Source organism: Mus pahari, chromosome 12 (assembly GCF_900095145.1).
Source record: "Mus pahari chromosome 12, PAHARI_EIJ_v1.1, whole genome shotgun sequence".
Lineage (NCBI taxonomy): Eukaryota > Metazoa > Chordata > Mammalia > Rodentia > Muridae > Mus > Mus pahari.
The window spans coordinates 39,190,443-39,212,526 of record NC_034601.1 but is presented as its reverse complement, the minus strand read 5'-3'; the positions used below and the strand labels follow the sequence as shown (position 1 = coordinate 39,212,526).

Sequence of the window (22,084 nt, the reverse complement as noted above, 5' to 3'; positions counted from 1 at the left end):
GCCCATGTTGAAAAGCCCAACACACGCAAGCAACTCTCACTTGCCAGAGGTTGGAAACAGGGCAACCCATCAAACCGGAACTGGATAGTACTACTGCAGTCAACTATGGAAGGAAAACCAGGGTCTCCTCCAACCATATCACCACAGCTAAAGGAGGAGCCTAAATATGTGCTCTCACAAGGCTGCAACGAAGCCTCTTAATGTTCCAAGTAGGATGATATCAAGGGCAGGCAGAGCAGGTGGTTTGGGACATTCACCACAGCTAGCCTATAAACATCTCTTTCACTGCCACCAATGCCAGGGCAGCTGTAAAGATCACATGGTTTGGATAGATGTGATGGCGCACGCCTTTAATACCAGTATATGGGAGGCAGAGGCAGGCAGAGTTCAAGTTTGAGGCCAGCCTTGTCTGCATAGCTGTTAGTTCCAGGGCATCCAGGGCTAAACAGAGAAACTCTGTCTCAACAAACAAAGGAATCGCATGGGTAGCCTGCACCTCTCCCATTCTGCAGCACCAAGAAGATGCCTAGAGGAGAGTCAAGGGCTTTCACTACTGGTCATGGATACCAAGTCCATCTCCGCCATTTGTCAGTGAAGACTGCGTGTAGCACCACAACTCATTCCCACACACAGCAGCAACAAGGAGGACTCACTCTTCTTCGGTGACAATGAAGACTGAATGGTACATGTTTCTACTTTAAAAATAGGGACAACAGATGATCCCAGGAGACAATCTAGTCTACGGCAGGCTCAGTAGGGAAGTCTGAAGACCCACCTCCTAGAAGATGTCGGCATAATAGCAATGGGGAGGAAAACACAATGGTTGCTGATGCCAGACCTACAGGTCTACATCGTCAATGGTAGCTGCACTGTGTCAGACTAACAAGAGAGGCTCCTAGAGCGTGTATTAATTTCTTCTCTGCTGCTACAATAAAATTTCCTAGCAAAAAGTAATTAAAGGAGAAAGGGCTTATTTGGCGTACAGTTCCATGTTAGTTGCCTCCAGGTTATGGCAGAGAACTGCAGGAGCAATGGCTTGAGTTAGCCCTGTTACTAAACCCACAGTAAGGGCAGAAAGCAATGAATTCACGTGTGCATACTTGTGCTCAGCTCACTTTCTTCACTGTTACAGCATTCTGAATCTCCATCCTAGGGAATGGTGCCACCCATGACAGACAGGTCTTCCCATCTCAAGTAACATAATCAGGAGAGATCCCAGAGACACGCCCTTAGACCAGCCTAATGTAGACAACCCTTCATTGAGAGCTTCCTCCCAGGTGACGTTAGACTGAATCAAGTGGACTATTAAAACTAACCACTGCCAAGGGGAAGCTGTGATTCCATCCTCTGTCCCTTCCTATGTAGCAACTAGATACCCCCCCACCAGAAGACAAGAATTGTAGGCTCTTCACCATAACCAAAGCAACCAACATCAGCATCACTGTCAGTTACAGAGTTGGGGCGGCTTACCAGGCATTTCACCTAAACTATCCTGTATTAATTCATACCTAACACACACACACACACACACTACACACACACAGGCACATACACACATACATATATACATATATGTATTCACCATAAACCACACACTCAACTAAAACATATACATGCATGCACCTGTACACACTCATACACACACATGCATGTACCACACTTGAGTACACACATATATGCACTCACATGTACATACACACACACACACACACACACACACACACACACACACACGCACACACCACAAATAGGCTCCAGTTCTTCAAACACACCCCATCAGCTTACAGCCCCTGCTCTTTAATCCCAACGGTACTTCTGCATTGCCTGTGCAGTATGAGGTGAGGATTGCACCAGAGAGCTCAGTTACATCTCTCGTTAGTGCTGATAAAAAGAAATGGAGTAGCAAGCGAGGGGGGAACACAAACCAGCGTCTCCCTCAACTTCCTTCTTCTTTGCCCGCTTAATCTTCTTCTTCAGGACCTTCATGAGGAAGTTTGCAAATTTATTGTTCTCTCCCAGGGCTGCCTGGAAGCCAGCGTAGAGCGCTTTTTCCTGTTCCTGGAGTTTGGTGATTTCATTCTTTTTCTCTTCCATCTCTTTAAGAGTTTCATTTATTTTCCACTAAAGGGAAGAGGGAGGAACATAAGATATATAACGTTTCTAACAAGCTGGCCCATTCCAATGCAAAGCTTCTTAATGTTTCTGATGTTTCTAAAACTGCTTATTTGATTAAATTTACATTCTTTAAAACTATCACTCAAGTTTAGTATCTTTGGAATGTTCACCTTTGTCAACAGAAAAATCCAAATTAAACAAATTGAAATTTTGGTTTGGTTTAGTTTAGTTTTGTTGTTTTTGTTTGCTTGTTTGTTTGTTTGTTGAGTCCAGGCTTCTCTGTGTAGCCCTGGGTATTCTGGAACTTGCTCTGTAGACCAAGCTGGTTTTGAACTCACACAGATCCGATTGCCTCTGCCTCCTTAGTACTGGGATGAAAGGCATGGACCACCACCACCCAGCCAGATTAGAATTTTTACTGTCAGTCAGATAAGATGGTGCCTACAGAAAAACATAGTCAGAGGTTTGGAGTGGTGCATCTAACATGGCTCACACAGGGCCAGTATTCATAGCTGGATTTCTGAACGCCCATCCCAGAAGACTGACCAATGTCTCCAACGCAACTCATGAAGGATTGCCCACTGATGGGGGCAGTATCTGTGACCAGACATGAGCTTCAAAAAGGACTTCTCAGAGTGACAGCATTTGAAACCTGACCCCTCCCTGCGCAATCACCTGGGAATAAAGCAAGCACCACACCCAGAGCGCTGGCAGGCATCTGAGGCCCCCAAGGGACTGCCAAAGGAGCAGAAGCTCTAGCCAGGAATTCACCTCTCTCTTTTACGCTACTCCCTCCACCCCCGCCCCTGCATCTGATGCTCAGTACCATTTTAACCTTCTCTCCCTCCTTTCTTCCAATCTTGTTCTTCTATTATTTGTCCCCTGCCTTACCCCACTCCCCCTTTTTCCCCAAAGAGCAGAGGCCAGCCTGCTAGGCAGTTTCACTTCCTAAGACCTGAGACTCTTAGATGATCTGACAACCTATTTTTAACTTCTCTTCTCACCCCTACCCCTCGTCCCTATGATGCCCTCATCCTAATCTGACTGCAAGCTGCTCAGTTAGGTCTGAGGATTGCTGTGTATTCTTTACCATACTTTCCACCCATGCCTCATGCATTTCTTAGCCCTATGTTTTTTCTTCTTCCTGTCATCCTTATCCCCTTATATTTTTCCTTCATGATTATAATCTTCTAGAGAGTTAACAATCTCTGAGGTCTGTAGACCCTAACAGATCCCAACTTTCCTCTTCCCAGCTGTTTTATCCAGGTTGACCTTTCTTTCTTTTCAAGGTAGAAAACACTATGTTTATCTCCATTCTCACTCCACAAAAGCAATCTGCAGATCAATGCAATCCTAAACAAAATTCTGATGACATTCTTCACAGAAATAGAAATCTTAAAAACCATAGGAAGTATGAAATATTCTGAAATCCATAGCAATTGTACACAAAGAAAAATTCTGCTGGAGGAATCATCATGTCGTGTTTCAAGTTAGAGTCATAGAAGAAAACAACAACAAAAACCAAAACCTAAAACAACAACAACAACACAGCTTAGTACTGTCAAAAATATTGGGCACACAGATCAATAGAACAGAATAGAAGACCAGATACAAGTCCACATAATTATAGCCACCTCATTTTGACAAAAATGCCAAAATCACACATTGAAGAAAAGAAAGCATCATCAGCAAATGGACACGCAAAAAAAATGAAATTAATTCCTTATCTCTCACCTTGCCCAAAAGTCAACACCAAATACATCACACACATCAACCTAAGGCCTGAAAATTCATGCCGGATGTGGGATATCCCTATGAGTTATTTGACAGGAAGGCCCCAGATACTACCAGAACAAAAGAGGTCACTGCCATTGCTTTAGCTGTCCCCTGTAACAATCTGAGAGGACCCTATTGCCAAAGACACCACAAACTTTGGTTGCACAACATGGAAAAATCAAGCTTGACTGACCTTGGAACTCCCTCTCTGTTGACTACCTTTCTACGTGCTGAAGGGGGTTTTGCAAGCCACTGTGAGATACAAATCATCAACATGCTATAATATCATGCTAGAATATCATCCTTCCAGGCTGTATGTGCCAGCAGGTGCAATAGTGACATGACACTTACAGGTGTGTCCTCCTGCGTTCTGATCACAGCTGAGGTCTGCTCCACAGGAAATGATCCATCCCTGGCATTATGTTATGAGTCTGGGCAAAAATTGGGGAAGAGTATAGACCCTAAGAGGAACCTATTACTGTTGTTTTGCTAAAAGGGCATATTGTCAAATTGACTTCTAAATATCTGTGATTATATACATAGAACGGTGCTGATCTCTTCCTTGGTCAGAGGGAAGATCGTTTTTTGAGGTGGACAGCTGTTAATGCAGAGACTCAGACCTGGTCAAAAGACTAAGAATGAGTGATAGTTGAGTGCCTAAATGGGACAACTATACCACTCCTGCCCCAAGGTTTAGGGGATAATGCAGAAGAGGGGTATAAGGAATGTAAGACCCAGAGGATCAGAGGACTGCTATGAAATGCTGTCTGTTAGACATGGCGTAATCATTACGCTCATGACTTCACAGCAGCTATGATTACTTGTGTAAGACCTGGGCAAAATCAAAGCAGTCACAATTCTATCTGGGATGAAGAGGTGCTCGTGGTGCCGCAACTCAAGGAAAGGATGGGAAATGAAGGATGAAGAGTAATTTTTCTTTGGGTGTGGCCATTAGTAGACTGTCCATCCTCTGATGGTATGAGAGGGAGGAGGCAGAACAGGAGGAGAAGGCACAGGAGGAGCAGGGGGAGAAGAAGAGGAGGAAGAGGAGGGAGAGGAGGAAGAGGAGGAGGAATAAGGTTAGTTGGAGCTGGGAGTGGTGGTGCACGCCTTTAATCCCAGCACTCAGGAGGCAGAGGCAGGCGGATTTCTGAGTTCAAGGCCAGCCTGGTCTACAGAGTGAGTTCCAGGACAGCCAGGGCTACACAGAAAAACCCTGTCTCAAACAAACAAACAAACAAACAAACAAACAAAAACAAGGTTAGTTGGAAGGGAAGGAAGGAGCTGAAAGGTGGAAATGGTAAAGATACATTATATGAGAGTATGAAATTGTCAACAAATAAATAGAAATGTTCTTACAAAAGAAACAAGCTATATCATTTGCAGAAAAATGGTTGCAACAGGAGATAATTATATTAACCAAATGAAGTTCCTAGATTTTGTGTGAGGGTATATGTTCATATGTCCGCAGGGGTACATGTACTCACATATATGTAGAAGATAGAAATAGATGTTGTCTTCCTTAATCATCTTCTACTTTATTATTATTTTTAAACATCTCTCTTATACATGTGAGTGCATGTATGTATTTGTGTGTGTGTGTGTGTGTGTGTGTGTGTGTGTGTGTGTGTGTGTCTGTGTGTCTGTGTGCATGTGTATGTATGCCTGTACCACAGGGCATGTATGGTCAAGAAAACAACTTTTGAGAGTTGGCTCTTTCAGTCTATTGTAATAGTTCTCAACCTGTGGATCACAACCCCTTTGGCAAACCTCTATCTCCAAAAATATTTCCAGTACAATTCAGAATAGTGGTTAGGCGTCACCACACCACGAGGAACTGTATAAAAGGGTCACAGCATTCGGAAGGTTGAGAATCGCTGGTCTAGTGAATGGATTGAAGAGCTGAACTCAGGTCATCAGGCTTGTTGGCAAGTACCTTTATCCACTGAGCCATCTTGCTAGCCTTTTCTGTCTTGTTTTTCTGAGACACCGTGTCTCATTGAACCTGAAGCTTGCCAACTTGGCTCGATTGGCTGACCAGCAAGATCCATAGACCCTCCTTTTCCTGCCACCCAGACTTAGATTACAGATGTGGGCTGCTGTGCCTAGCTCTTTACACTGGTTCTAGGGAATCATATTAATGTTCCCTGACTTGAGGAGAGCAGTCAGTCAAGATCCAGCCCACTCTTACTTGCATGTCTTGCTCCTCTTTGTCTAAAGAATTAACTCTCTCTTGAAGAATATTTTCCTGTTTTTCAAAATTCTTCAGGAGAAGCATTTCTTGAAATAATGTGAGGTGGTGAAGGTCAGATAATTTCATTTTAGTATCTAGCTTCAGTTTCTGATGTCTTAGAAGATGGAGTTCTGCGTCGAAAGTGACAGTCAGTTCTTTGATCTGAGGCATAAAAGAGATTTGAGGATATGTAAGTTAAAAAGCAAATGTTCTTTTTCAAACTGTCCAGCAGTACTGATGTATCTAAAATATTTCTCATTATGTATTTTGGCTAGAGATATAATTATGTGCTCATATAAACTCACTTATTAGTGGCATTAAATTTGCATAGCTTAGTCATGGGAATTCTATAATACAGTCCTTTAAGCTACTTTATCACTATTGACTAAGCCATTGTTCAATGATATTAGATAGATAGATAATGTCATGTATATATATATACATATATATGTACTATATATATATATATATATATATATATATATATATATATATCCTCTTTATCTAACCCATTTTTAATGCTTTCTCACAGTTAGCCTAAATAAACATTACTCTTAACTACTTTATTTAAAAACATTTTGAAAATGTAGGTAGGTGCCCACCCCAGTTGTCAGAGGGGCATCATCCAGTAGTGGATGAACAATGGGGACAGATGCAGAGACTCAGAGCCAAAGTCTAGGCAGAGCCAGGGTATGGTGGTTTGAATAGGTTTGGTCCCTATAGACTCATGTGTTTGGATGTTTGACCCATGAGGAGGGGCACTACTAGGAGGTGTGGCCTTGTTGGAGGGAGTGTCTCTGTGGGAGTGGGATTTTAGGTCTCTACACTTAAGCTCCATCCAGTGAGGCATTAGCGTCTCCTTCTGGCTGCCTTCAGATCAAGATGGAGAACTCTCATCTCCTTCTCCAGCACCATGTTAGCCTGTAGGCTGCTATGCTTCCACCATGATAATGGACTAAACTTCTGAAACTGTCAGCCAGTCACAATTAAATGTTTTCCTTCTTAAGAGTTGCCTTGGTCATGGTGTCTCTTCACAGCAATGGAAACTCAAACTAAAACACAAGGGAACCCTGAAGAAGATGGGGTCGGGGGGTGGGGGTGGGGAGTGTGAGGTTGGATTGGCCTTCAGGAGTACACCATGAGAACACATCCCACAGAATCAACTGAGCAGGGATCATAGGGGCTTACAGAAACCAAAGTGACAATCATTGGCCTTGTATGGGTCTAAGCAAGATCCTTTGCATATACCTCATGGCTGTATAGTTAGTGTTCCTGTGGGACTCCCTACAATGGGAGTCGGGGGTGACTCTGACTCTTTAGCCTGCATTTGGGACCCTCTTCCTCCTACTGGGTTGCCTCATCCAGCAGTGATCTGAGGGTTTGTGCCCAGTCTTCTTGTATCTTGTTAGGCAAGGTTTGGTGGGTATCCCTGGGAGGCCTGTTCTTATTTATTTGTTCTTGTGAAGGGAAACAGAAGAGGAGCTGATCTGAGGAAGAAAGGATGGAGGAGGAGGGGCTGAGAGGAGTGGAGAGAGGGGAAACTGTGGTAAGGATGTAATGTTTGAGAAGAACACAAATTTAAAAAGAAGGGAAAATATTTTTACATAGGTAAATACAATAATAGAGTCACAAGAAACCATTCAATTGTCACATTTTCCAAATGAGAAAATGAGGTTAAAGGTGACTGCTCTGTAATCAAGGCTACCTTAACATAAAGGTGGAACAGAAATCCAAGTCCTGACTCCTGGTCTGGACCTTATTCCACTATGGCCAAGTTGCTGTAATCCTCCTGTGTACTCTGATTGGACACAGCTCTACCTACTTATTGCAGTGTTAGTGAAAAGCCTAAGAAGGAACCACAACTATTGATGACCCCAAGGAAATTCGCACAGTGGGGGGGGGGGGCAGAAAACCATTGAATGTTATTCGTTGGGTTGTACATTACAGAAAGTCTTGACTGTCAAAAACTTGGTGTGTGTGCAACCCCCTACTAGAGGACAATGAACAGTAAGATGTCTGCAGGTTGGTGGTGGTCAAATTGCTAGAGAATTTTAGAGGACTAAAATACAGAAATCAACCCAAAGCAAAGAAATGGAAAAAAAAAACCCAAGCTTTTAAGTAAGTGTGGTTATACAGTGCATATTTGGGCTCCCTTTTATGCTTATTCGATAAGGCTAAATTATTCCTAGTTTCTCTGGAGACAGGAGGACATTTTCTTTTTCAAAAAGTCATTCTGAAACCAGACCACAGGGGTCTGCAGGACTGTACGGGTTACACCGGTTCTGCTGGCTCTCATAGCAAACAGCTTGCTAGGTTTGTGAGGGTAGTGAGTGTTTTTCTTGAGCACTGTTGTGTGGTCCCACTGCCCGACTATTACATCTCTGCATGTGGCATGGCCAACAGACATTTGTTAAATGAATAAAATCAAAAAAGTAATGTGATTGTAGCGAAGCTTGTGAATGAATCTCTACTATGTGTCTGGTGTGCCTTATGGCTAGACGCCATGCGGGAAACAGAAGAGAGAAGAGATGTGGCCGTTATCGGGAGGACGGTAAACTCTACCTGGTAAGGCAAAGCTAACACATAGGAAGAAGACACATCAAGAAGACAAGTGTAAGACATAAGGAGCTGACTGCAGGGGTGATGGAGTCCAAAAACAGGAAGAGTGTGTGCGGAAGATGCTGGAGAGGGCTTGGACTGGCCTGTGCTTTGAATGATCTCATCTCTGAAGGGCAATGGGCATTGCAGTTACAAGGGAGCGGTAATGAAGAAAGCTCTGCTACGAAATGGTGGTAGAGAGCGAGCCTGGGAGGCAGGTCTTAGTGGGAGAACAGGCCTGGGTGGAGCAGGGCTGATGAAGAAGGCTGGGGAGCTACAGGGAGCACCTTTGCAGGGTGGAGCTGAAACGAGATGAAGAAGGGGTTCCTTGTTTATGTCTGGTAGCGGGGAGCTATCTGTCCAGGAAGGGTTCTTTCCTTCCTTCCTTGGTTAAACTGTACCCTGTACCCTGCGCTTCTGATCCAAGCCTGGTTCTGTTTTCCCTGGAAATACCAGCCCCTGCCATTCCAGTTCTAGAATAATTTTGAATCCGACCATCGCCACAGACGCTCCCTCCTCCTGGAGCAATCCATGCACTAAAGAAAAGAGAGTAGATGGGCCAGCGTGATGTTTATACCTGTAATCCAGGGACCCGAGAGCCTGAGGCAGGAGGATTAGCCTCGACTTTGAGGCCAGTTCAGGCTACATGGTGAATTTTAGGTCAATCTAAGCTACAAAATGAGACCAAAGAGACAGAAAGACAGAGACATGAAGGCAGAGACAGAGACGGTTGTGTGAAAAGCAGGGGCTTCCGGTTTCAGTGCATTCTATTTATCTGTTCAAGGCTGTCCCTCCAGTTCCCTTTACCATGACTTCATTTAGTTGCAAGTGTCTTTTTTTTTTTTTTTTCTGTAGGAAAAAAAGGATACAGAACTCCAACATTCTGCAGAAGGCCCAAAGATTAGTTAGAAAACCATGGGGGCGGGGCGGGGGGTGGGGAGCCAAGCCATCAGCGAGTGATGAGCTAATCAGCATTTGGGGGAGGGTTAATGCGGAGAAATCTGAAATCAACCAATCATAAAGCCAGACCGGATTCTCCCACTCTTCTCATTCTTATCTTACATGGAGGGGCGGCTTCGCCTCTTACCCTGTTGCACAAAAACTGTTGCATGTATAAGTGTTTAACCTCGTCTCTTTTCATAATCTCCAGCTCTGCGTCGCTTGGCTCTGCCTTCTCAAACTCTATGGGCTTCGGAACCTCCAGGAGCGCTGATGCCTTGGACGAGCGAGACAGGGAGTCTCTGGTTGTCAGGTCTCCCTCCTTTCCCGAGGACAGTTTGAGGAACCCTACTAGCCCTCCTCCGGCTGAGCTCCCGGATCCCATTCCTGACTGCTTGCTGCTGTCCTTATCCTGCCGTTTCTTCTGCTTTCTCTGAAATCTCAAGAGAGTCTCCTCGTCGTACTGGAATCTCCTTTCTGGGACTTCCTCTGGATAGATCTGCGGGACCTGGGGGATGGGCATGTGCTTGGACGCAGGGATGGAAGACTGAATGTTCTTCAGTTCTTGGACCAGGCACTGGATTTCCTCAATGACGGCCAGCTTGAGATCTCGAAGGGAAAGGATGCACTTGTTCATGTACCTCTTCTTTCCGTGGGCCTGAAACAAGGGAGAGAGGGGATGGGAAGCAACATCACTACTCACATAGGGTAGTCTGGAACGGTTATTTACCCTTTCTTTACCTTTGGACTGGCGAGACCAGGGAAAAGCGAACGCCTCGCTTAGGAACATTCAGTTATGCTCTCCTCTGGCTTTCAGATGTCACCCACTAAGACTGAAGCCAGCCTTAATCTGACCTCTGGAACCCACTGGTCCCTTTGTCTCATTGGTCCCTTCTGCTGGTTTGCAAGGTTGGGCTTCCTGTCCTTCAGCCTCTTCATGGAAGTCTCTCAGGAGACTTGCGTTTAGCTGGACACTCTAGGCATTGACTAGTTCCTTTCCTAGATGGAAATTTGGATTTTTTTTTTTTTCGATTCACCTTGGCTGCCCAACTATGTCCTAACTATAAGTCCTCCTGTTCTCATTCGGAATTTTTGCCACTGTTTACTGCTTACTCCTTTACTATTTACATCAGTGTCACATAGTATATATACCATGACCTCCTTCTGTGGTTTTGAGCCAAAGCATACCTGCACAGGTACTGCCACAGGTGAGCATACACCTATGGCTTGCTCATTACACACTCTGTCTTAGAAGTATCTCCCAGTGCCTCAAAGGACAACAGCAACTGTGTGCAATGAGGCTGCAAACCAGACTAAGCATTACTTACAAAATATAGTGGGGTTTGTTTTGTTTTGTTTTTAAAAAAGGACCAAACACACTTTGTCAAGTAGTCTTATAAAACTTACCTACATATCTACTAGGAAGTAAATCACTAAAACAAGATCATCGTGTTTACCTACTTGAGAATGAGTCTTTAAAGAATTAAGACTTAAAATGAGAAGTCAGCACTGGGTACGTGTGGAACCACCTAGTTGCTCTTACAGAGGATCCAGGTTCAATTCCTAGCACACATGGTACCCACATGGCAGCTCACAACTGTCTATAACTCGGGTTCCAGAGGATCCAATGCTGCCTTCTGGTTTCTGTGGGTATCACCATGCATGAACATAGGGGCACAGCCACACATGCAGGTAAGACATTCTCACACATGAAAGAAAGAAAGAAAGAAAAAGAAAGAAAGAAAAGAGAGAGAGTGTGTGTGTGCTCACAAGAATGTGGGTCTGTAAATAATACATACTACTAAATAAAAATAATGGGTAAGTTAAACTTATCTCGGGGAAAAATTGCTAGAAAAATAATCTAAATGATCACTCGTAAGATGTCTGAAATGCTGATTGTGACCAGAAGAATAAAATTATGGTCATTGATCCTTCATTTGTAGATATTAGCTAGAATGTCAATACACTTATAACACCGGCATAAATAACAACTTTTGTGGGGGGAAAAAGGATATATCTTCTTCAGGATACTTTTTTCCCATTTCTCAGAATATGCTACCTATGGGATATAGAACTGACACCCTTGTCAGTGTGATTTGGTAAACTGTGTAGTCTATACAACCACACTAGGTGGCCAAGTAGTTAACCCTCCTTTTGAACAAAGTAGCCATATTCCTTTCTGAGCCTCTAAGTGTGAAGAAGCAATCCCCTAAGGATTTAAAGGGTACCTGGGGAATTAGCATCCATCAGAAATGCAGGGATCAATGAGGGGAAAAAAACATTTAATAAGAAAAATGAGGCTCAGATCCAAGTTTGATTAGTTTAGAAAACGTGTTGGTTGGTTGGTTGGTATTTCATTTCTGACAAAAGATGGAAGTCCTGTAAAGAAAAGATTAAATGATGGCGTTTGTTCTAACCGGTTAGTAGTCTGTGGCAGCCAGAAAACAAATCTACCAAGGATTCCACTGAATTTCAGAAGTCCAATGTACATGAAACACTATAGGACTTTCCCCATAAAAATGGCATGGAGCCATATACTTACCAGAAGGCTGGTTCTGCACGGTGAGCTGATACACTCACAGACAAATCTCTTACCCTCTCTGGGTCCCTGGCTCATTTATAAAAAGAGGACGTATTCTAGACTCCTACAAAAATCGCCTTCAGCGATTTTGTGTTTATATGCATGTGTGGGATCAGAGCGATAAATGGGAGGGGGGGTCGAACAGACTCTACTTAACAACAGGATGCTTTTCGCGGTCATGGAGTCCACGATTGACGTACCATCGCGTCAAGGAACCCCAGCTCCTCCTCCTTCTTGGCTGCGTTTATTCTCATGTGCTCAGGGATCTTGTAGTCTGGGGCTGTCTTCAGATTGAAATCCCCCATGTATGTTTGGGCTTCTTTGATGGCCTGAACATCTTTGGGATCTTCATAGTCATCATCCGGCTTGCTCTTGTAACTGTCATGGAAGGGGACGGTACAGACATGAATGTGACAACAGCCTCTTAACGCGCACTTGCCGCCTCCTCCCAGGACTCCATGGAAACAACTTTTGGGAGGTACAGAAAGCCATGCTGATCATCAGAGAAGTTGAGAATAGGATGGAAAACTATTAGGAATCCACCAGTTATATTGATACCATTTGGGAATACGGGGGGGGGGGAGATGAAATTATATTGACCAATAAATAAGACTAGAAAAATCTATGGCCTAGGACACTTCCAGGAGGAGGCTACCAAAGTATTTTCTCAGTAGAGCCTCTAGGGAACAGGCGCAGAGTGTGAACTGTGGTTACGCTGTGATGTAACCCTCAGTGACGGGCTGTGAACGGATGCATCTCAGCTTTCCACACAGACCAATCGGTGACTGCTTTCATACCAAGACAAAACTCAGGAATTGCTCTCTAAAGAAACGGAACTCCAGGCCTGGGATGCTCTAAGGCATCTTTGAGTATCCCTTACAAGGTCTTGAATTGGGAAATTCCAACAGTCCACCACAGTGAAAGTGATGTCTGCCGGCCAGAATGAGCGTGGACGTCTGGCCTGCAGTCAGCGCTTTCTTTCCTTTAAGAGAAAAGCCCTCCGGGTACACACAGTGTGACCTAGCAGAGGAAGCCTGTGTGATTGTGTATCCCTTGACAATTATTCACATCTGCACATCTGCACCAAAAAGGAAGGACTGCTCTTTTTAAAGGGGAGAATGGTCTCCGAGGATGAAAAGGAAGAGGAGGATGGGGCTGGTACCATAACTGCTCATGATGTAAGCAACTAGAAAACTGAACCAAAAATACATGAAACGGCTACACTCAGACATGCAAGCATCATCACAACACATAGAATACGGTAATAGGAAACCAACTCCTCAGAGAAGTCAAGCAAAGTAATTCTAGCTCCTGCTTTTCCACATGGAAGAGATTGCTAAACTACAGAGTAAGTACGGTCAGAATCTTACTGAGCAAAAAGTAACCCAGTGAGCTCACTGGTTGAGGAGATGGAGAAACCAAAGTAGCTAGGCCTTTCGCAGAAAGAATATGGAGCTAGATGCTATAGCACTGTCAGAAATCCGTGGGGCTGTCTTCACTGTTGCAGATGAGTGCTAATCAAGACACTCGTAATGTCAACTAGGATGGAGCTCGGCAAAGAACAGATCACTGGAAACGTGCAATTACCAGAGAGCTGCTGCTGAACGCTGCTGACAGTTTATGCACATCTGGGAATGACTCTCTTCCCCAGCTGAATGTCTTATCGACTACAGGTCGTAGTTAAGAGCAAGCCTGTCCTAGGAGACCTGAACGATGTTACCAACCATCTTGCCCCAGTCTACCCTCACAGAGGACAGTACCGGGTAATGCAAGAAAGCACACTGTTTGTCAAACACATGATAAACTTCCAGACAGAACGGAGCATCACAGCCTAGGTTCCAGCAAACCTCACGTGACTGCTTTCTATGATAATAAGAAATGAAATAAGAAGCCTAACCAAAAATCTAATATTTAAATCTCAAACATTTGAAAACCAGGCAGCAAACGCTTAAATGAAACAGATGTACGGGAAGAAGTTCCGAGGGCTCGTTGACATGTTTTGTACTGAATGACAGTGGGCACCTATGAAACATGATTAAGTTCATGCTTAGGAGAAAAGTTATACTTCACAGGTTTATGCTAGAAAAGAAGAAAGGTATGGGTATCAAGGCTAACACACGTTACATTGTCAGAAAAAAAGAAACACCCAATTAATGCTAAAACAGGACAAGAAAAGACATGATTTTTAAAATCAGAAATGCAGGAAGTAGGCAATTATTTTAATACTTTTGAGCAAAAGTTAGGTTTCTGAAAATGTTAATACAGTTGGTAAATGGTGAGCTAGAATGGCCAAGAAAAAAAAGATATTAATTAGCAACTCCCCTGAATTAAAGGCAAGTGACTGAAACAAAACCAAAAATGCCACCCTACAGTGACAATCTAGGTTTTAAAAAAAAAATCCACCAGTTTCTTAAAGACACAAATTTCAAAAACTGACCCAAGAGGAAAAGTTAAATCTGAAAAGTGCTATCATAATAAATAGTTTGAATTTGCATTTGATTTTGTCTTTCACGTGGTGTTACTCATGACTTCTATCCAGCATACAGGAAAGACGCAATGGCAAGCCTTCAGGAAGCAGAACTGAAGAAAACATCTCTCAACCGTTTTCGTGAGATCCACATTGCTTTGATAGCAACCCAGGAGAGATAGAACGCAAGAAAAAAAAACCACAGGTCAAACTTTCAGTAATATACACATAAAAGTTCCCATAATATTAGCAAATATACTAGTATTGGAGGTTTTAGCTAAGATTTCCACTTCAACATTCAGAATCATTCAAGTCAATCCAAATATGACTAAACAAAGAATAAAAGGATATTATCATCTCAATATATGTTTTAAAATTATTTTGACTGATAGTAGAATTACTGTAGTATTTTAATTTCCACACAAGTACATTTTTTTCTACCTAAAACAAAACAAACAAACAAATAAACAAACATCTCAATGGGCCAGCGGGATGACTCAATGGGTAAAGGTGTTTGTCACCATGACAGACAGCCTGAATTCAGTCTCCAGAGCCCCAGTGGCATTAGGAGATAACAAAGCCCTACAATTGCCCTCTGATCTCCACACTTGTATTCTGTCACATCCCTTGTGCAGGAAACAAATAAATGTTAAAAAAAAAAAAGACACTTTATAAAAGTCAGTATCCATCTTGATTTTTAAAGCTAAGAACAAGCCAGGTTCAAGGGCTCCAGCCTGTAGTCCCACCCCCAAGATAAGGGGGTAGTTTGAGTAAGACCAGCCTGGGTCACATAGTGAAACATTGTAAGAATAGATGAATAAATGAAAAATAATAGGAATAAAAGAGAATTTATTCAACTTAATAAAAATGAATTTAAAATCATAAAAGGATGAAGTGACTCTCCCTAACACTAAAGATAAACAAAAATGTCTAGTCTCATTATTTTCAGCCAACATAATATAACATGTCCCACACAATAAAATGAAGAAAAATAAGAAATAAAAGGCAAAAGGATTAGTAAAGCAGAATCAATCTTTAATGCAAAGTGAAGTCAGCAAGATGAAAGAGTAGAACAGAAAAAAGAACAGGAAAAAAAGAGAACAGAAAAGTTCTTGGTTCAGGACCACTGTGCAAGTACATTGATACAGCCACAGTTCAGTTTCTCTCTCCATGAGTCACTGAGGAGCACTCCCCAGAATCAGCCTTCCGCCCGCCCGTGGCTGAAATCCCTGCTTTCAGATATTCCTAGGGTAGAAAATGGGTTCAACTGCTTTGCCAAGGGGAATCCGCAGAGAACTGCTCTCTCTGAGTCCTAAGGCATTGATGGGGGTAGACTGCACAGCCTGAGCCACCAGAGAGCCAAGAAGAGTGAAGACGGCAAGCACACACTCAAAAGGTGAAACAAATCCCAGCTCCCAAGATCTTCCTGTAGGGAAAAAGAAGTGAGTTGTGTTCTTCAGAGCCTCCTAAAGAATTAGTTTCTCTCTTGTCAGCTTTGGATCTCAGAATGAAAGAGAGAGAGACAGACACAGAGACAGAGACAGAGACAGAGACAGAGACAGAGACAGACAGACACAGACACAGACACAGACACAGACACAGACACAGACACAGACACAGACACAGACACACAGACACAGACACAGACACAGACACAGACAGACAGAGAAAGCACCCAAGAGCAAAAAACAGGAAATTCCTCAGGACCACCTATTGTATAAGAAGTGCCAAATGGGTCAGGCAGTGGTGGCAGATGCCTTTAATCCCAGCACTTGGGAGACAGAGTTAGGTGGATTTCTAAGTTCAAGGCCAGCCTGGTCTACAGAGTGAATTCCAGGACAGCCAGGTCTACAGAAACCCTGTCTCGGGGGGTGGGGGGGGGGAGAAAGAAAGAAAGAAAGAAAGAAAGAAAGAAAGAAAGAAAGAAAGAAAGAAAGAAAGAAAGAAGAAAGAAAGAGAAAAAGAAAAAAGAAAAGGAAAAGAGAAAAGGAAGTTCCAAATGGAGTGTTTCAAATTAAAATGAAAGAACAATAAAAAGAAACATTAATGTCACAAGAAAGTATGAAATGCACTTGTAATGGTAGATAGATAGATTTTAGAATAATAGAATATATTCACTATTATTACTATAATGTTGGGGTATAAGTAACTTTTAAATCCTATTAGAAGAGTTAAAAGGTGACTCTTAATAACTGAAACATGTTAAAGATACATACTATATGAATAGATTTAAATGGTGACAATAATAATAGAAGCTATGAGGGACATTTAAGAGTAAAATTTTAGGGGACTGGAGAAATGGTTACAAGTGCCTGCGGCACAGTCATGAGAAGAGCTCATATCCTAGCACCCATGAGACCCAGCAGGTGTCTCACAAGTGCCTGTGACTCCAGCTTCAAGGGGTTCTCTTCTAGCCTCTACAAGCACACACAGGCACAGGCGCATGTTCACATGAATGCATGCACACACAGCCTTAAATAAATAAAAACTTGAAAGAGTTTTCATACGCAGATGAACTTCACTTGTCTATTATATTTACTTCTTTGTGTAAGTAACAACCATGTCAAACAAAAACAATATTTACAAAGTTATTTGGGGGGGGGTGTCACATATTAAGAGTGTAAGAATATAGGTCACAGAGTGTAAGAATATAGGTCACAGAGTGTAAGAATATAGGCCCCACATGACTCACAGCTCCTCCCATTCCTTTTTGCGCTGGAGAATCTTAAGTTGAGCCCGCTCAGCTTGTTGTATGAGTTTCTTAGTTTTCTCAATTTGGTTTTCTACCATAATTTCACTTAAAGTTCGAGGCCGAAATTTCTTTCCTTTTTCCAACATTGATTCTTCTTGTAGGCTAATACTTCCACCTGTACAAAGAATTCCTTTTCAATACTTCTAAGGCAAAAAAATAACTCTCAAATACTGTTTCAACCTACACACACATGCGTACACATACACACACATACACAAGATAAAGATAAAATATGGAACTACCATGAATTCAACCTCCCAAACCACAGATGTTCTTTGACCTTTGATCTGGGGTCACATCCTGATAAACCCCCTGTAAATTGAAAGTGGCTGATTTTTAAATGTATTTATGATATCCAGCCCATAGAATATCACATCTAAGCATATCATGCCCAGAATATCTACATTAGTCTACCTAATACTCAAAGCCTTCTTTACAATAGGATGTTGAATATCTCATGCAATTTTTAAAATGTTGTACTGACCATGGAAAACAGAATGGCCGGGTGGGTACGCTTACACACCGTTACAGAGTTACAGAAAATGTAAGCTGAACAATCATTAAGTTGTCTACTGTTCCTAGAGTGGAAAATCAGACTAGAAATCTAAGGCACAATTATTGCTGCTAACCATTTTCTGTTTTAAAAGTTGGCAAAAATAACAGTCGGGCTCCCACACGTGAGGCTCAGGGAACATCGAAGAAGAACGACAGAGAGCCAGAGGGTCAGGGAGCTCGCTGTGAGACTGTTTCTCCTAAGAATGTTAGCAGCTATATCCATAAAGTCTCACCAACATGACTACCTGAGCAGAAGCTACACGAGGCCCACAGCAGACATGCCAAGCAGATGGGGAAAGGCTACAAGCCCCCAGTTTTATATAAAGAACCATGGGCAACTGAGAACTGATAGGGAGCTGTGTATGGAACAATGAGGAGAAGAGGTCATGAATAGGAATGAGAACAAGGAGAGGTAGGCTGGGAGGGTTTTAAGTGAGGAAAGGGAAGGGGCAAATGATGCAATTATAAAGTAAATGAAATTTAAAAATGCAAACAACTGCAATAAAATATCCTTTGATTCTAATTTTTAAAAAGGATAAATGTTACGGCACTGAGGAAGCATCATAGTCAAATATGAAGCAAGCTGGCAAAATCAAACAAACACCAGCTCCTTACAGAATGCCTTAAAGAATGATGGGGCACTGGCAGACGGCGGAAGAGTGTGTTTGCAATACTGCCTTAGGACGGGGTTGAGTAAGTCATAATTTGACAGAGAGTTGGAACTGACAGTTCATATGCTAAGTGAAATGTACTGTGGTCACTTAAAAACAACAACAACAACAACAACAACAACATTCTTTTTTGGAGGACATGGCCGCTGTAGGATGTGGGCCTTGTGCATCTTCTGCTCAGATAGTCATGTTGGTGAGACTTTATGGACATAGCTGCTGACATTTTTAGGAGAAACAGTCTCACATCGAGCTCCCTGATCCTCTGGCCCTCTGTCATTCCCATGCACTAGTGGATGGCTCTGCATCCAAACATATATGGGCAGCACTAATTGTACTTAGTAGGTCTTTTTTTAAAAGACATGGTTAGGTGTGAGATCATATTTTATTATATTCTTTTATGAAATTCTCAAGAACAAAAAAAAGTGTAAAAAATTAGTCAGAAGCACCTAACATGAAAACTACAGTTTTAGAACAATAGGCTTTTTTTTTTTTAACCAGTGAGCATGTGTCTATTGAGAAATAACTCCTCATGCTCAGTGTATACAAAGATATACATTTAGACATATGTTAAAATGAATTGTAAGCCGGGCAGTGGTGGTGCACGCCTTTAATCCCAGCACTTGGGAGGCAGAGGCAGGTGGATTTCTGAGTTTGAGGCCAGCCTGGTCTACAGAATAAGTTTCAGGACAGTCAGGGCTACACAGAGAGACCCTGTCTCGTAAAATAGAAAAGAAAAAAAGAAAAGAAAAGAAAAGAAAAGAAAAGAAAAGAAAAGAGAAAAGAAAAGAAAAGGAAAAAGGGGAGGGGAAGGGAGGGGAGGGAGAGGGGAGGGGATGGGAGGGGACCGGAGGGGAGGGGAGGCATAATAAACCAGGAGTGATGCACTCCTTGGAAGGAGGAGGCAGAAGGGTCAAATGTTGAAGGTCAGCCTCAGCTCCTAGTGAGTTTGAGGCTAGCCAGAACTACAAAAGACCCTGACTCAAAAAAATAGAGATCAGGCTGGAGAGGGGGCCCAGCGGTTAGGAGCACTGACTGCTCTTCCAGAGGTCCTGAGTTCAATTCCCAGCAACCACATGGTGGCTCACAACCATCTGTAATGGGATCTGATGCCCTCTTCTGGTGTGAATAAATAAATCTTAAAAAAAAAAAAAAAAGTAGAGATCAAAACAAATGAAATTATTCTGTTTGCAGAGGAGGAGGAGGAGGGAGGAGGAGGAGGAGGAGGGAGCAGCAGCAACTGGAAGTGATCATGTTCTCCCTTGTTTGTTTCCCTTCTGCAGAAAACAGGCTGCCGGGCTGGGGCTGGGGGCTCTGGGGAGGACGTTAAGTACCATTTTCACACCTGCATTGTTTGTATGTTTTTGGAAAATAGTTTGAAATAGTGTTTTGCTTTCCGTTCTTCGGGGTGGGAACCAGGAATATGAAAAGGAACATACCCCGGGGAGGGGGGGGGGCGGCAGATATTCTACATCAGATGTTACTTGAATATAGGAGGTAAGAAAGCCGCACCACCCTGCGCTCTCATCAGTCGTCTGCGTAACACAGCCAGAATGGGTTTGCTTTAGCAGCGCGCATCCAATAAGAAATCAGGTTCTGTGCATTTGGTGGCGTGCGCCTGCATCCTGACTTAGCCATACCGCATAATCCTGACTTGTAAGATTACCTCTTCCAAGTGAGAAGATCATGGAAGGGGGAAGACAAATTGAGCTCCAGAACCAAGTCAGGGTCAAAGTCCTTTTCTATGAAAAGTCAAGTCTGTTGGGAAATCCTGTCGGTATGGACTTAAAGCCTCCTGTGTCTGCACACCCACCTGTATCTCTCTGGCTCTCCTTCCTGCCCGGCCCTTCCTTTTCGAACCTCTCCAGTTTGCTAGGTCTTCTCTCAGACTGACTTGGACGTTTTAACTTGGAATATTTAGAGGGCTTCACCAGCCTATAGGAGGCTATCTGGTGGTCACTCTGGGTGGCGTATACCACAATGGTGTCACTTTCCAATGGTTCACGAAATCTGAAAAAAAAAATAGAATAGATATTTGCAATAGCTAATATTTTGATCGCTTTGCCATAATCACATATTCTGCCAACATGTTTATGCAGTGCTCAAAATTTAACCATACCTATGCCACAAGAGTGCTCTAAAAGTTGGGCTGGACTTGACTGAAAAGTAATAAAAAAATTAATTCTAGTGAAACTAGTAAATATTTCATTATTAATCAATGCATCATCAAATTTTGCTAATATGTGCTAAGTAACAATTTATAGTTAGGCTCCAGTTTGATGGAAAACAAATCATAACAAACTCTGAATATGTGTTATCTACTGCCCTATGCGTTATAGACAATAAGTTATAAGCATTGTGTAAGAATTAATTGAATAGAAATATATAAATTATATAAAAATATAACTATCTGTGTGTAAGTATAGAATGTCTAAGATAAAAAGAAGGAAAAAATTAACATTTATTTACCAAAGACTTAAGAAATTTTACTTTACTGGGATACTTAAAACACATATTCTTAAACTCTATGGTGTGTGTGCATGTATGTGTGCACATGTAGTTATAAGCATGTGCCAATGAGATTTGTTTGTATGTGGTCACAATGAAGTGAGCAGACTTTGAGAGGTTGAATAAGGGTAATTCTCAAATGCTTCTCTGTAGAAAGACTGGATTTTGAGGCTGGAGAGATGACTCAGTGGCTAAGAATACTTGCAGAGAACTGGAACTGAGTTCTTAGCACTTACAAACTCTCATAGCTACCAGCTTCCTGGGATCCAGTGCCCTCTTTTTCTGGTCTTCTTGGACACACAAACATACAAAATAAAATAAATCTATAATAAAAGGAAAGACAGCTGCATGATCATTGTAGACAATCTTAGATGTATGTGAATGAGAAAAGCTAGGTACAAAAAAAAAATACCATTATTCAGCACTGTGTTTATATAGATTTTACAGATAAACATGGTCTCTAGGGCCAGGCATGGTGGCGAACGCCTTTAATCCCAGCACTCGGGAGGCAGAGGCAGGCGAATTTCTGAGTTCAAGGCCAGCCTGGTCTACAGAGTTAGTTCCAGGACAGCCAGGGCTACACAGAGAAACCCTGTCTTGAAAAACAAAACAAAACAAAAAAACAGAAACAACAACAACAACAACAACAACAACAAAACCATGGTCTCTAGCAATAAGACTTCACATCAGAGAAAAGGTATGAGCTGAGAGGAGCCGTGAGCGACCTGGTGTGAGGTAAATGTTCTCAATCTTAATGGGAATCATATACACATGACCTGATGAGCATTAATGAAAGTATTAATTGGGCTATGCTATGAAGATGCGCACACTCCACTGTCTATAAATCAAACCTCCAAAAAAAAAAAAAAAAAAAAAAAAAAAAAAAAAAAAA

The 22,084-nt window shown here is 42.5% G+C and overlaps 1 protein-coding gene across 1 annotated transcript in view; it reads right to left on the bottom strand.

Annotated features, from left to right (window-relative positions):
• Window positions 1–22,084, bottom strand: part of Cfap44 (cilia and flagella associated protein 44) — a 69,983-nt gene that overhangs the window by 10,873 nt on the left and 37,026 nt on the right. The window contains exons 22-27 of the mRNA XM_021209913.1: window positions 20,498–20,694; window positions 17,402–17,576; window positions 12,443–12,620; window positions 9,810–10,319; window positions 6,083–6,286; window positions 1,926–2,121 (exon numbers count right to left, since the gene is read on the bottom strand). Of these exons, the coding sequence (XP_021065572.1) occupies window positions 1,926–2,121; window positions 6,083–6,286; window positions 9,810–10,319; window positions 12,443–12,620; window positions 17,402–17,576; window positions 20,498–20,694 (1,460 nt within the window). The remainder of the gene's footprint in view (window positions 1–1,925; window positions 2,122–6,082; window positions 6,287–9,809; window positions 10,320–12,442; window positions 12,621–17,401; window positions 17,577–20,497; window positions 20,695–22,084) is intronic.